The sequence below is a fragment of the Sciurus vulgaris genome (assembly GCF_902686455.1).
Source record: "Sciurus vulgaris genome assembly, chromosome: 2".
NCBI classification, from domain to species: Eukaryota; Metazoa; Chordata; class Mammalia; order Rodentia; family Sciuridae; genus Sciurus; species Sciurus vulgaris.
In genome coordinates this window covers 104,831,128-104,847,184 of record NC_136462.1, presented here as the reverse complement: position 1 = coordinate 104,847,184, position 16,057 = coordinate 104,831,128, and the positions used below count along the sequence as shown (strand labels likewise).

Here is a 16,057-nt window from a genome sequence, read left to right as displayed (position 1 = left end):
TTTATTAAGCAGACAGGCAGTGTCTGCCCACAGTGTGAGAAAGAGAGAAAATGAGAGAGAGTGAGAGAGAGCAGGAGCAAGGGAGAGAGAGAAAAAAAATGCCAAGAGAATATTTCTTAAAAATTATTTTTATTTAGTAATTCATTGTATTTGTTCAATTATTAAGTGCTTACTACAACCACCATTTTATTTATTTAATTTGGGTTTATTTAGGAAAGAATTGGTTATATAAGTTGAGTTATAAGTATATATCAAACATATCCAACTTAAAATTGAGCTTTTTATAGGAAAAGAGTCCATTATAGTTTATTTAGTCCACCTTAATGATATCTTTATTTTACAGGAAGGAAAACAGATATAACTTGTTACCGTGTTTGGAGTCACATGGTGAGTTTAAAGATCAAAATTTCCCCCAATAATTTCTTAATCTAAATTTCATTAATCCCCCAATAATTTCTTAAACAAGTTCCATGTTTTAATATTTAGTCTTCCTTAAAATGTTTAATAAAATTGACTGATCTCATGTGTCAGCACTTAGGTGACAATTTACAGAAAATCAACTCTGCAACTTGATGGGCGACAACCTTTTTCAACCAAAAGGTAAGTGTTACGGCCATAACAGATATAGTATGGCTTTTGTTTAACTGCTTCAAGAGAAAGGATGAGAGGTGGTGGACATTTTCTTAAAAACTTAAAATTGTTGAAGTAGCAAATGCTCATATAAAAAAGTAAAGTAGAAGTAAGTGAACTTTTTTCTTCTTGTTAGCAGAGATAACTATCAATTTGGTATACTATGTGTTTCTTCTGTGCACAAAAAATATTTCTCTCAGCAGTGTATTACGGATATTTTAAAAATGGCAGTCCTGCGAGGAAGAACAAGGAAGATCTTTACATACTCTTATCAGTTTTCTAGGGCTGCCATAACAAAGTACCACAGAGTAGGTGGTTTACAGGATGGAAATTTGTTTTCTCACAATTCTTGATACTAGAAGGCTAAAATTAACTTGTTGGTAGGGTTGGTTTCCTTTGAGGGCCACAGGGCAGGACCAGGCCTCTCTTGTGGGCTTGTAGATGGCCATGTTCTCATTAGGTTTTCACATGGTCTTTTTCTTGTGCATATGTCTACATCCCAATCTTCACTTCTGTTAAAGACACCAGTTATATGGATTTTACTGCCCACCCTAGTGACCTCATTTTAACATAATTATTTTTAAAGACCTTATCTGTAAGTATAGTCATAGGCTGAGGTAGTGAGGGTTAGGAATTTAGCATATGAATTTTGAGAAAACACAATTTAACCCATTACATATATCAGCTATACTTTAATTATCAGTACAAAGTGGGTCTCACTAATTTTTCAAAATTAGGTATTATCTTACATTACCTTGTCCATAGGTTATCATATGCTCTGGGCCTGCTGCTTTTCTAATGTTCTGGGGTAACTGTACTCCCAGTAAGTTAAATTTGGCAGTGGCTGTGTAAAATTAAGACACATGAAGAAAGTGAGTAGTTTGAGATCATGCATGTTAACATTTGAATTGAATGATATTGACTGTCAAATGTAGTTCAGAATTCAAAGGAAAATAAAAATATAATGGTTTATTGAGGAAGTTACAGTTGAACCAGGGATTAGAGCAAACAGACAATATGTTGAGTATCAGGTTGCAATTGGATGTTTTACATGGTGTTTTCCATTTTCTTGAATGTATATAAAACTTACATTAGGTAGATATCATAGATAGCTTCAAGAAATTTCTTCAGTCACACAATTAGATGGCAGTGAAGATTTGAATCATTCAATTTGATCTCAAGTCCGTGTCGTTTTTATGTTATGAACTGGAATGATGTAGACTGTAAAGGTAAGGAAGAAGGGTATTCTGGGCAGAAGAAGTGCTGTAGATTTTAATATTTTTAATGATCTGACTTGAGGAACTTAACTCTTATCTAATTAGTAAAGTAGTACAATTATAAAAGAAAGGGGTCAGTTTGTGATGTTGATGACATTTGGGAAAAATAGGAAGGCCTTTTGTAGGTAGGTAACTAAACATTTGAATATTAGATCAGGAAATGTTTTGTGACATACTTTCCTAATAAATTTTTCTTAAATTTATAGCATCTAATTTGCCGAAGTATTTGTTTTTTATGTCATCCCCAGAGCATGGTTTCAGTTGGTATCTTTTAATGTCATGATAGAATATTGCCCTAATTTTGAGTTAAAAGTAGAAATGATGTTACTTTAGTATAGTAAAAAAAAAAATTATCTTTTAGAAATGATATATAAAAGGTATTGCCAGAACCCTGGAGATTTTTGTTTCTTTTGTGTATAGGAGGTTTTCCTAAAATTCTGGTGCTTATTGGTTTTCCTTCTCTATTTAAGTGTGAGGCACTAAAGCTTCTTAGGAGCTCTGTATACTTGGCCATAGTTTCTAAGAAGTGGTATTTAAGATATATATTGCTTTGATTGATTTCTTCAGGTGAGAAAGTATAATTAGCCTAGCTGATATAAGCCTGCCTCATTTACTATGCTAAAATTTAGCACCTTATACCTGCTTTGCTCTGTACCTAGCATTCCTGAATTTGGCAGTAATTCCAGTTTATTTCCTACCTGTTGTCTCTTAGTTTACATATTGTTAATATCTTTTTAAAAAGATAATTATTAGATGTAATACTTTTTATAGAGATAAACATATTCTAAGGGTACGACTAAAACTCATTTTGTTTTGATTTGGGTTTCCTAAGTTTTCTGTCCATGGTAAATAACTACTGTTATTCATTGCCTGTCTGCTTATCAACCTCTTAATCTCTCTAAATTGTACTAGTTTATATCCTAGTGAGGTCTGAATTTCTTACTGTTGCTATAGTGTACTGACTACAAATATCAATTCAGAAATTTCTATTAGAATTGTTAAAGTAGATCTTCAATATCATGTATTACAAAAACATTTTTATTTTTCTTTTTGAAAATAAGATTACTTCTCTCCTTTTGAAAATTAGATAATTCAAAAATGGCAGAACTCTTTATGGAATGTGAAGAGGAAGAACTGGAACCATGGCAGAAGAAAGTAAAAGAAGTTGAGGATGATGATGATGATGAGCCCATCTTTGTTGGAGAGATATCGAGTTCAAAACCAGCAATTTCAAGTAAGCATTTACTTTTACTAAAGCCAGGTTTTATAAGATCTTATTTTTAATGGAATAACTTGTGAATGTCTTGTAGGTTCACAGTGTACTTGTTGAGTTAGGGATGAGAGATTGGGGGAGGCCAGTAAGAACTTGAGAATCAAAATGGGAATGTGACTGGGGACTTGAGGAAGAAGGCCAAAGGTTAAATATCAAATGTGTGAGAGAGAAGTACACTTAGATTGGGTTGTGGCATTGGAGGTCTTCTGAGATTGGAAATAATAGTTTATAGTGAAACTGCTTATCTGAGTGATCTGTTTATCTGTTTATTTCTCTCTTTTATTATTTAGAAGTTAAAAAAGGAAGGATTTGGAACGCTCAGATTAAAATTTTGGAATATACTAAGTAAGTGTATATTAGTCTCAGATGGAAGTTCTCACCTCCAGGCCTCACTGCATTGTCTTCCTCATGTGGCTAAAATTGTATTAGGTAGTGAATGATTCCAGAGTATCTGGCTTAAGTCCTAATGTGTTGTAGCTTCTGACCGAATCCATCTTTCAGCAGTTTGTGTTTATATTTACTTATAGCCACTGACTTTGATGATGTAGTAGTTAGTACACTTAAATCGTTTTAGCTTTCTGGCAGAACAATCTCTGTGGATTACTAACTTTCATGTACAGTAATTGGACTGGACATTGTTATAGTGTTAAAAGCAAAGATACTGATACTTGTTAAAATGTCCACTCAGAAATGTCAAAAGTCCGGAGAAATGATGGATAGATTCCAAGTAGAAGGAGAAAATAGATCCTTTCTGATTTTATTTATATATTCATTTTAAACCAGGAGAATTTATCAAAGAATATAATATATATATTACTTCTTTCTTAACTTACCATGATAATGCTTAAAAGTATAACTGAGACTACTTGAAAATTTTCTGAAATCCTAGTTCTTGCTTCTGTTGCTTATAAACTTGGATTGGCATATTCATTCACTTTTATCATAGGGAGAATAATTTAACCCATTGAATTTTCAGTGTCATTCCCTATGGCAGATTGTTCCTCTCTCAGAGTGCTGGGTGGAGTGCCATTTAGATTATAAAATGAATTTGGCATGATGTCATTCATGTTGGTGATAGAACATAAAATTCTGTTCTCTTACTGTCATTGATATGCTGGAATATTATATTGCAAAGTTGTTAAACTCAAAAACCTCTTATTGAAAATATAAGTTAAGCTGTCACCATGGCTCACACCGGTAATCTCAGCAGTTTGGGAGACTGAGGAGGAGGATTTAAGTTTGAGGTCTGTCTCGGCAATTTAGAGTCTCTAAGCAACTTAGTGAAACTCTGTTTCAGAATAACAAATAAAAAGAACTGGAGATATAGCTCAGTGGTAAATTGCTGGGTTCAATTCCAGGTACCCAAAATAAATAAATAAATAATAAAAGAAAATACAACAATTCGGTTTGTATTAATTCAGATTGAATTTATACTGATTATAAATGACTATTAACAGTATTCAGCTAGAACAGTGTGTATTAGTTTTAAGATAATTCTATTAGAAAGGGATTGACCATAGTAGAATTTCTTTTCAACTATTTAAGCTGAAGAATTGAAATGATTTTTATTGTTTTTTGTGGAAACCAGAAATATTTTAACACAGGAATGGGTTAAATGTAATATGAAATTGACAAAAAGGTACATAAAAACTTGTGTTTTGTAAATTACAGTAAATACTAGTAAATTACAAAAATACTATAGCAATAGTTTTTTGATGGTTTGAGTAAATATCTAATCTTGAATTTCTGAGTGAAAACTGATAAGTTGTTTGAGCAGATTTTTGTTTAGTAAGACTTCTGTAATAATTATAGAGTACTACATTAACACTATCAGAAAACAACTGTACTTTTATGTGAATCTTTATTTTATAGAATTATTTACTGACTTCTAATTCCTTACTGTGAACAAAAAAAAGAAAAAGGAAATTTTTATGAAGTGGGTTTTTAATTTAAAAATTTTTCTTTTTTGGTACTTCTTAAATGTTTTTTAACCAGCAATTTTAGGCATCTTCTTAGTTATCCAAATTGTGGTTTAATTACTAAGTAAGCTAGAAGTTACAGATTTCATAAGTGCGAGGGTAAAATCTTTAAACTGACTTTCAAAATCATGTCAGACTTAATCTAACTTCTGATATAATGGTCAATTTGAAACCTCCTGACTTAATAAGATTCTGTGGTAATCTTTAGGTTCAATTTAGTTTACAATTTGACGGTTTCTCTTCCAGAACTCAAAAGTAATGATAGATAATCCATTGAGATTCTCCATGTGAAACTTCAAGGCTTTTACAGGTGTGAGTGGAATATGGAGGTAGAGTAAGGGTTTGATTTTGAGTCATAGTTACCCAAGTTTATGTACAACCTTGTCACCATTCAAAGAAAGATATATATACTTCAGTTTTAGGTTGTATATAAATATGTTTTTGGAACACTTCAAATGTGTGGCCTTTTTTTTGTCTCTTGGTACTGGGCTTGAATGTGTGCACTGTTTCTTTGTCTTGCAGAATGTTTTGACTTGTGTATAATCAGATATGTCATTCTTTTACTTCTGGATTTTGGCTCTTGAGTTTTAATGAGAAAGGTTGTGCTTACTCTTTAAAACAGTTAAGGCTAATAGTGTTGTTCCTTTTGTTTCCTTGGCAGATAAAGATGTGTTTAAAATTAACTGTGTTCTTAAATTAGTGATAATTTATATATTCTTTCTAGGAACCTGTTTGTTTTCAATTTGCGATTTCTATTTTCTTATTACATATTTTAAAATAAATATAATTTTTTATAGATATTTTGAACAGAGTTAACCCCAGCTCATATTCAAGGGGAATAAAGAATGGCGCACTCAGTCGAGGTACCGTATTATCATACTATTTTAATTTTAAAATAAAGTATTTTGACAAAATTAATAGAAAACATATTCAATATATTGTGTAATTTTAAAATACAGGTATTACTGCTGCATTCAAGCCTACAAGTCAACACTATACGAACCCAACATCAAATCCAGTGGCTGCCTCATCAGTAAATTTTCATCCTGAATCTAGATCTTCAGATAGCTCTGTTATTGTTCAGCCTTTTTCTAAACCTGTAAGTGTTTTTGAAACTACACAGTCAGCTCAGGGATACATTTGATATTATTTATCAATATTAACAGTACTCAGTTAAAATTCCAGACTGTCACAGGTAGTTATCCAGTAGAGGCATAATCATCAGAAAATGTCACTATCTTTATAATAGCTTAATTAGTACCCAAAGTAATAATTGCAGGCACTAAGTATCCAACCTATTATCAGGTAATATGCGTAAGTTGAATAGGTACAGTATTGAAAACTATGCTGCCAAAATATGATTTATAATATTATTAGTAATGAATATTGCATAATGGCAAAATATTTAAGTTCACAAACTGGGCCAGGTGTTCTTAATTGGGAAAATTATTGAGAGACCATCATAGCTTTTTATTCTAAAAACATATTTTCATAGTTTAGTTTAAAAACCTTAATAAAAAGTAATAAGTAATGGTAATAGTTATTTATTGAGCTATTAATATACATAAGGATTTGTGCTAAGTTCTATGCATAAATTAATCTAATTTAATGCTTAACCTTTCCTAGAAAATATGTGATGTTATTATCCCCATTTTATAGTTGAGGAAACTTAGGCTTATAGAGTTTAAATGATTCTCAAGATCACACAGCTGGCGAGGATCTGGGATTTCAATCTAGGCTAAACCATTCTTTATATGCACATAAGCACACGTAATTATACATTGTGTATGAATGTATGCTTTCTAAAAATTGGAAGCCTTGCCTTAGTTCCAACAATTTTCATTGGATGGTCTGTGAAGTCTCCTGGGGTTCCCTAAAATTCTTTCTGGGTTTGGATGTCAATGATGTTGTTATCATAGTCGAAGACACTAATTGGTGCTTCCACTGTGTTGACATTTGCATTGATGATGTGGAAGCAGTGGTGAGTAAGCTACTGGTGCCTTAGTGGGAATCAAAGCAGTGTCACCAGACTGTACCAATCGTTTTCATATTAGTCACTACCATGTATTCACAGTAAAAAATATTCCATTTGTACTCAATTCCTTGTTGAAACTATGAAGGTGTATTAAACATCAGTTTGAGTGTGAATTATTAATTAATGTTATTAATTTTGTTAACTCTACCCATGAATATGTGTCTCTTAAAATATTTTGTGTGATGAAATAGTATACATAAAGTACTTCTGTTTCTGAAGTATGATGATGCTTTTGTGATTGAATTGTGAGGTAAACTGTCTGCTTTTTAGAAATAGAACACCATATCTAAATAGAGATTTCCCAGATTTACTCTTGAACTAAATACCTAATGATAGTTTTATAATGGAGGTGACCCCTAAGTAGGGCATATAGGTTTTTTTTTTTTTTCCTTGTCTCATTAAACCTGAAAAAGGTGACTGTTATGAACCTCTGGTTTTCTCCCATAAGGCGGAGACTTCAGAGCATGTGTATGCCATTTGCTTAATCCATCACACTGAAATGCTTTTTCCTTAGATAGTACTAATCCCAAATTATATACAACCCTTTTATTAAAAGCCTATAGATTCTCACACAAGAGTTAGCTCTTTTCTAAGCCTAGAATATAAGCCTAAGTCCTTTTTAGGGCACTTCATTGAAGATTTCATGCAGTCAATAGATGGCACCAGATGGTGTAAGGGGTAGGGATCCAGGTGAATTTCCAGGTCATGACCTTTGGGGTTTTGAAACTAACAATTATTTTTCTGCCTCGTTTTGATTACCTTTCAGTATTGGTCATGGTTTACCTAGACTATAAATGGAATTGGGGTATGAAATTTTGAAAATCTGAGTTTGTTTTACTTGTGTCATTAGGAAATTCTCATTCCTTAAGCCCAGAATTTAAGGAGTTGCCTTTTTTCTTACTGTCTTACATTCTTTTTAGTCTAAATTTTCTTTGCTTGTTTATGGCATGGCATATGAAACCCCTACCTTGTAATTTAATGACTGCCAGGCATATGGTATTACTGGAAAGCACATTGATAGAGTAAGGCTTTTTTTGGGGGGATGGGGAGTTGTTGTCTTCCCTGTATACCAGGAAGTTTCTTTGACATTTCACTGTATTCTCTGTGTATCCAGTTTTATACATAATAGATGGTATTGTCCTCCCACATATCTATTGATCTTGCTGGTTCCTTACCATATCTTTACCCAAGTCCTCTATTTCAAGTGATTTGGAGATAGATTATTTTATATGTAGGTAAGGGAATCATTATATCGGAAAGGGAATCATTACACCATGCATAGATAATCAGACCCATTCTGTGTATAGATACAGAAACCTAGGCCCCAATTTTTCCTATAACTTGTGTTATCAAGTTTGAGTGCTTCCTAACCTATCCTCAAGCAGCTATTGATGATTTTACTGGTAAAGGATAACCTTGGTAGAGGAAACTATAGGTCCTTTACACAAGTTTGCAGTCCTCTATTAATAGCACAACAATAGATATAAGTATATTATATCTTTCACACTTCAAAAATTCTCCCCATCTGATCTTTTGTTTTCCTATGTGTCCATGACTACATTTGTCAGATAATCACTAAGAACTAATAAATAATTCTTTATAAGAAACATAGTAATGGATTTAATTTGAAAAATGCATTTGCATTTGTGTACATTATATAACATGACTTCCTTATTGTGCTCTTTGGTTTTTATTTTTGGCAACTATTTAGAAATAAAATCCTGAGTTTAATTATAAAAAAAAATTAGAACACCATTTTTACTTGAAAAAAATGTCTGACAAACCATGGTGTATTATTTATTTTTTTGTGTCAACATTATCACGTGTGTGACTTAAAACAACACACACATTATCTCACAGTCTTACATAGTTGCCATGGATTAGATCATGGGTTAGCTGTTTCCTCTGCTTTAGGGTCTCACTAGGCTGCTTTCAGGATTTGGTTCCTGAAGTTGTAGTCTCATCTGAAACTCTACTGGGGCAGTATCTACTTCCAAGTTCACATGGTTGTTGGTAGCATTCAGTTCCTTACAGTTGTCAAACTTACAGTATCTGACTGGTTTTTGGTTCACTCCTTGCCAGATGGATCTTCCCAGGCTGACTGCTTGCTTTCTCAAAGGTTGCAAGAGTCCTTAGCAAAATGTCATTAGAGTTTGAGGTAACATAATCACGTACACAAAATCACGTATATCCTGTCACTTTTGCTGTATTCTATCGGTTAGAAGCAAGTCAGAGGTCCTACTCAATCAAAGGAAGGGAATCACACAGGGTATGATTAACAAGAGGTGGGAATTGTGGAGGCCACTTTAGTATTTATCTGCCACACACATTTATTTGATTTTGGGTTTGGCAATCACTTCCTCAAAATTGAACAGAGTGCACCTGCCACCTCAAGGAAAATGATCAGTCAAGAAATAACATAGTAGTATTTCTTGAGTGTGGTAAAATTTGAGCTTCGAAGCAAAAATTAGAATTTTTGAAAACTTAACATCTGCTACTCTGTTCTTGATGGCTTTCCAGTATTTTAAGTTTTTTTGATGGGTGATGGTATTTAGTAGATACAATTTTTTGAAATTGTGTAATGAACTATGTCAATATGTAGATGATCTGCATAATTCAGTGAAATCAACATTTTTCAAATAATGTCTATGTTACAAAATTGTGAATAGAAGATTCATTGTAAGAAGATTCATTTAGTGTAAGGTAGACCAATGATTTTAATGAAATAGAGTACCAACAGTTTAGCAATATGATTTCAGATTTCACAATGTAATATGCCTTTCACAAAGTATCAACTGTTGGGTTTGGGTAGAGTATCAAAGTAGTGTATAGTTACCTTAAAATACTACTAAAATACTCCCTTTTTCAACTGTATATTGCCATGAAGCCATATTTTCCTGATATCTTCAACCAGAATAACCTATCCTGACAAATTGAAAGCAGAAGCAGTTAAGAGGTTATAGCGGTTTTTGATTAAGCGGGACATTAATTTATAAATGTGAAAAATACCAGTTTTCACTATTTTTTGTGTTTTCAAGTCATTTTTCATAAAAGTTATTTACATTAATCTGTTATGGGTTTATTGTTACTTAAAAGTGAAATAATAAAGTATTTTAAAACATTCTGTGTTTTAATTTCTAATATGGTAAATATCAGCAGATTTAACCAACGTGAACAAAAAATCTTTTTCAATTCAGGGATTTAAAAATGTGTAAAAAGCCAAAGAATTAGGGTACCATTGCCTTAGAGACATAGTAAATTTTCTGTAAAATGTTCCTTAAGCAATTAGAACAATAAGGTAGAACTCTGAGTCTCTATCTTGGATCCTCTCAGTTTCCAGAGGCTATTATTTATGTTTTTAAAAATTTAATAGGTGTTTCTAAAGTGAGGTGGAAAGCTACCCAGATTGTAAAAATTATTTGCTGTTAGTTAGAATCAAATTAACTTAATGGTGTTTTCATGCTTGTCATAAGCCGTTTGGCATTTAGGGGGGAAAAGAGAAAATGAAAACTTGATTATTTAATGAAGTTTATAAATAAAAATCTTTCCAACTTTGGACTGGTCGGGGGATAACAAAACTAGGGTGGTATCTTTGATGTTACAAAAGTTAAAAACTGGAACCTTTTTCGACTCAGAATGTTTTATTTTTGTAGGCCTATTTTTAAAATCAAAGTATTTCAATTGATGGTTTCCTATTCCGGATTCTTTCAGAAAAACAGCCGTTTTGCTAGTTGGTCTGGGTGGGCCCTGGAAATGACAGATTTTTAAGAATTCCTAGAGATCTCTGTAAAGGTGTATTCTAGAACAAATTGAGAATCCTATTTAAGAAACGTTCTCCCTGTATTTTGGAAGCCCTTGGTTTTAATAAATTATGATTTATAGTTTCCCATTTTAAGTCGTGTGTGTGTGTGTGTGTGTGTGTGTGTGTGTGTGTGTGTGTTTACTTTTTCTATGAACTATCTTTCTATCTTTGTATCACATCATCTCTTCCAGGTGGGCAGGGATGGAGTATATTATTACTTGTAAAGTTATTGTGATATAGCTTAAGGGTCAGACCTGGATTCTAATTTCAGTTCAGAACAAATGGTGCTGTATTGGGAAGCTTCCTCAACCACACCTAACCATAGTTTCCTTTTTATAAGATGGGATATAATATCAGGGCTTTATTAGTACTGTTGTGATGACTACTTGATATATTTACTATGAAGAACAATTACATATAAAACATAATTGTTACCATTATTTATTTAAAAGGTGAATAACTTGAAGTTCAGAAGTGACTTGCCCAAGGTTACATAGTTAAATAAAAATGCAAATCTTCTGAATCCCAGGAAATTACCTGTTCTACTTTTATTATTGTATATAACATCTTTCTGGACTATTTTTATAATACATTAAAAATTCTCAATTGGAGAATTATTTTAATTAGTTATTTGTTGAGTAGTGGATTGCCTGCTTTCTGAAATTGTGGTAATCAGTTTTCTTCTAGGAAAGTGTTTAACAGCATTAACCTTATTATACTTCTGTTAAAGAACTATTTTAGAAAATGAAATTTTCCATTTTTAAAGTACAAATATTTGGAGAAAATATTTACGTTGAAGTGAAATTGTGTTTAGTTATAGTTACAGTATGGCATTATGTTTTTTAATACTACATGTTAAGACTCAAATCTCCATATCTGCCTTTTTTTAGGCCCTGAGTTCTAGACATGATTTGCATTATAACAGTAACTTGTTTCTATAATTTCTTAACAACTTGTGTCGGTTGGAAAGTTAGTAACAAAGCAAAATTCTTAAAACTTGGTCAGCCCTTAATTTATAAGTATAAAGCAAAACAATTCTGATTCTGTTATAAAATATGTATTTTGTGAGGAAAGTTTAGAAAAGAGAGAGAGGAGTACATCAATCAGGACCATGTTGCATATGTCAGTACATATTTCTCTTTTTACTGAACTTTCTACTTGGAACATGTCATTGGTTATTTCTCAACAACTTGACATGAATAGTTGGATGATTATTCATCAATTTATTTTACCATTTCTTAGTTGTTGGACATATAGGTTTTAATGTTTCTGCTATTATAAATAATTTTCCATCACACTTTCCTTATCATGAATTCTTGAATGTAGAATAATTGAATCAAGTGAACCTTTTAAAGGCTTTGGTAGCTACTGTTAACATTTTTATGCAAATTATACCAAAATATAACCTCTATTTTGTCAGTAGTGAATTTTTTGTCATTTTAAAATTTTAACTTGATTCAAACTATTATTAGTCTTATAGAAAAAAATAACTAGAACAGTTTCTACAATTCTCTTACCGATTTTCCCCTAATGTTAACTTCTTATTACAGCTAAGTAATTAATATGAATTAAACTGCACACCTTACTAAAATTTCACCAGTTTTTCCAATAACGTTCCCTTTCCCAGGAACCCATTCACGATCTCACCTTGCAGTTTCTTCCTAGTCTTATGTTTTCTACAGTTATTAATTCTTTTTTGATCTTGACACTCTTAAGAGTAGCTGTTAGTTATATATTTTGCAGTATTGATGCCAATTCAGTGAGCATTGTCATTTTATTTGCATTTCTTTGACTAGTATGTTGGAAGAAAAGGTATTTTGGATAGATTGGCCATTTGCATTTTGGTTTGAATTATCTCAGTTTATGTCCTTAGCCCATTTTATTTTTTCCCTAAAAGTAGCTTTTTTCCAGTTTGATTTTTAAGCATCTTAAAACTTGCTAGCTATATATTATAAAATGTAGAGTGATCCAGAAGGCATTCAGAGAACTTACTCTCCCAAATGATTGTCTTTAATGAAAATGGCATTGGAGCATAATGTTGTGTGTGTTTTTTGTGTGTGTCCATATACTTAATATAAAATGCTATTTGAATATTATATCTCCAAATTTATTGACCACACTTTCATAATTATTTATGCTAAATATATGTATATGTTTTCATACAAATGTACACTACTATATATTTGACCACAGTATAGTTCATCTCATACTTTTTACTCCTGTTTTCTTGAGATCTTCCTGCTAGTTTGAATCACCCTTTCTCCTGATAGAAGGGCTGAAAATTCCTTTGAGCCTCAAGTCTCCAGGAGCAGGGCTGCTGACCTGGATCCCTTCTGTAAACAGCTACTATTCTAAACCCTGTCTTCCTGGCATTCTTATTTCTTCAGCCTACTGGCCAGGTTTCTTTTGTATTTGCCTTATATCATGGGAGATTGGCCTACCACTGCTTTCTGTGGGATGATAGGAAGAGTAAAGGAACAATTTTCTTTTCTTACCCATAACATTCTCCAAGAAAGATGGTTCCAAAATTCATATTGTGTGATACATTCATCCTTAAAGTTTCTGCACAACACCACAGGTTGATTCCCGGTTCGTTTGCCTTGATATTTTGAATGCAGAATTTTTTATAATCATGTCAATATGTTTTATACCTGTCTTCTTGTTTAGCGCAAGGATTTTGCTAATTATTATTTGTTAATTATTTGCTTTTTGATGGTGATACTGCATTGTTAGAATCCCTCTAAGAGTGTGTCAGTCTTATTAATGTAAAATGGATTTACTTTTCTTTTATCTTGAAAATGTTGGACTAGAATTTGTCCCCCAAATTAATTGGCTAGTCAGGAATAAACCAGCTCTATTAACTTGCTCTCAAAGTTTTAGTAAATGATAATTTTGGCAAATTAGAAATCACCTTTGTGTTTTTTAACTTATTAGTAATTCAGGCATCAAAGGTTGTCCTCAGAATATTGGCATTTAACTAATTTGCATTTATAAAGTTTATGAAACAAAATAATTATAACTATACTGAGTAAATGTAATATTTTTTTCTTTGAAATATTTTAACAGGGTTACATAATGAGCTCACCACGAGTTATATCTAATAATTCTTCAGAGTTACTGTTTGACTTGACCCAGGAGACAGGATTATCACATTACCAAGGGGGACCAACACTTTCTATAACAGGTTGGTGTTACCACGTTTTCCAAAAAGATAAAAAAGAAACTAGATGAATTTACTTATGGAATTGATTTTCTGTTTTGAAGTTCATACCCTCTTGGGAAATCTTTTATATATTGTAATATGGGGTGGTGCTAATAGTTTTGAATGCCTTTTTGGGTGATTTTATATAAAATCTTGGCTAACCTTCTTTGAACTCCTTCTCATTTGGAGCCAAACTTAAAACCTTAAAATAATTTCTGTGAATTAGAGAAGTCCTCATATGCCCTAAACATTCTATTTTAAAAACTAGTTTATGTGACCACTGATGATGCATTTGTTATTATTGGTTTGTTAATTAGGTTAGTGTCTTTCTAATCCAATAAATAGTTTCAATATGATAGTAAAACATGATTTTAAAGTGTTAGTGTAAAGTGACCACATTAAAGAAATAATGATTTGGGCTAGGGTTGTGGCTCAGTGGTAGAACACTTGCCACAGTGTGAGACATTGGGTTTGATTTTCAGCATCACATATAACTAAATGAATAAAATAAAGGTCTATCAACATCCAAAAAATTTTTTTAAAAAAGTGATTTGTACATATAAGTACTCAGTAAATGCTATTTGAAGAAGTAATGAAATTTACCTACGGAAGAAGATTTAAAGTTTGACAGTATAACGGAGTTATTCGTTAATCTAAAATATATTTGTATAGTATGAATTTTGTCTTATCGAAAATTCTCTGTAATCCAAGTAATTAATCTTTATATACTAGCAATTTATATGTATTTCAGATATTTGACTAAGTAGAGATGTACATGATTTTTTGGAATTTTTAGATTGTTTACTAAAGAGATCTGTGTGGAGAATCTACCAAACTCAACTTTTTCCAGTTTTTTTCTGTAGTAATAATGGTTAAACTGTTTTTCCTTTTTCTGTGTGTGGTATAGAGGATTTGAATCTAGGGCCTTACACATACTAGGCAGGCATTTTACCACTGAGATACATTCCCAGAACTTTATAGAAAATATTTTTACTTTTTTATTTGAGACTGGTTTTGCTGAGTTGCTTTCAAACCTCCTATCCTCCTATCTTAGCCACATGAGTCATTGGGATTTTACGTGTACACCACTGTGTCCTGCTCACTGTTTTTCTTTTCAGTAATACTTCATTTGATACTCACTTCTCTTGGTGTCACTTATACATTTAGTAAATTTCTAGTTAATAAAATAGGAAAGAACCAAAGAGAAACAGGGGGAAAATATTTGTGTTAAATCTGGTTTTACAAAACACATGGATTTTTAAAAATATTTTTTCGTCATAGGTAGAAATAATACCTTTATTTATTTTTATGTGGTGTTGAGAATTGAACCCAGTGCCTCACTCTTGTGAGGCAAATACTCTACCACTGAGCTATAACCCCAGCCTACACATGGACTTTTATTCATAGAAAAGGTCTGAATTCTATGAAACTTCTTGAAAGTAAGAACCATGACTCCTATTCTCCACTAGGTTTTCTGATACAGAGAATGAAACTTCAGCCTGAGCAGTAAATAGGGTAATTTGAAAGAATTAACTTTGAACCTCTAATCTTAAGAATTTTTAGTCTTAATAAAGTCATCTAACCTCTTTACTCTTTAGTTTTCTGATATTTTTCAAAATAGGTACTCATTTTTTTTATATTATGCATTCATTCTCCAAACCTGAACCGGCCATTTAGAGATGTCATTTTAATTCTAACTATACTTTACTCAGGGCTTTTATGATGGCCAGATAAGATAAGTAAATGTAAAAAGGCATTTATAAGGTTTAAAGGACTTGATAATAGTTATGTATGATAAATGTGAATAATTATGTGTTCTGTTCAGTAGCACACTGTCGAGATTATGGAGGTTTAGAGAA

The 16,057-nt window shown here is 32.0% G+C and overlaps 1 protein-coding gene across 4 annotated transcripts in view; it reads left to right on the top strand.

Moving 5' to 3' along the window:
* Positions 1 to 16,057, top strand: part of ZNF280D (zinc finger protein 280D) — a 108,255-nt gene that overhangs the window by 23,452 nt on the left and 68,746 nt on the right. For 2 of the 4 annotated variants that reach the window (XM_079129919.1, XM_079129922.1), the window contains exons 2-7: positions 344 to 387; positions 532 to 600; positions 2,995 to 3,141; positions 5,957 to 6,022; positions 6,119 to 6,258; positions 14,063 to 14,180. In XM_079129919.1, the coding sequence (XP_078986045.1) occupies positions 573 to 600; positions 2,995 to 3,141; positions 5,957 to 6,022; positions 6,119 to 6,258; positions 14,063 to 14,180 (499 nt within the window). In that variant the 5' untranslated portion in view covers positions 344 to 387; positions 532 to 572. Of the gene's footprint in view, positions 1 to 343; positions 388 to 531; positions 601 to 2,968; positions 3,142 to 5,956; positions 6,023 to 6,118; positions 6,259 to 14,062; positions 14,181 to 16,057 lie in introns of those variants that run through there. The other 2 variants (XM_079129920.1, XM_079129921.1) reach the window with 2 other exon arrangements.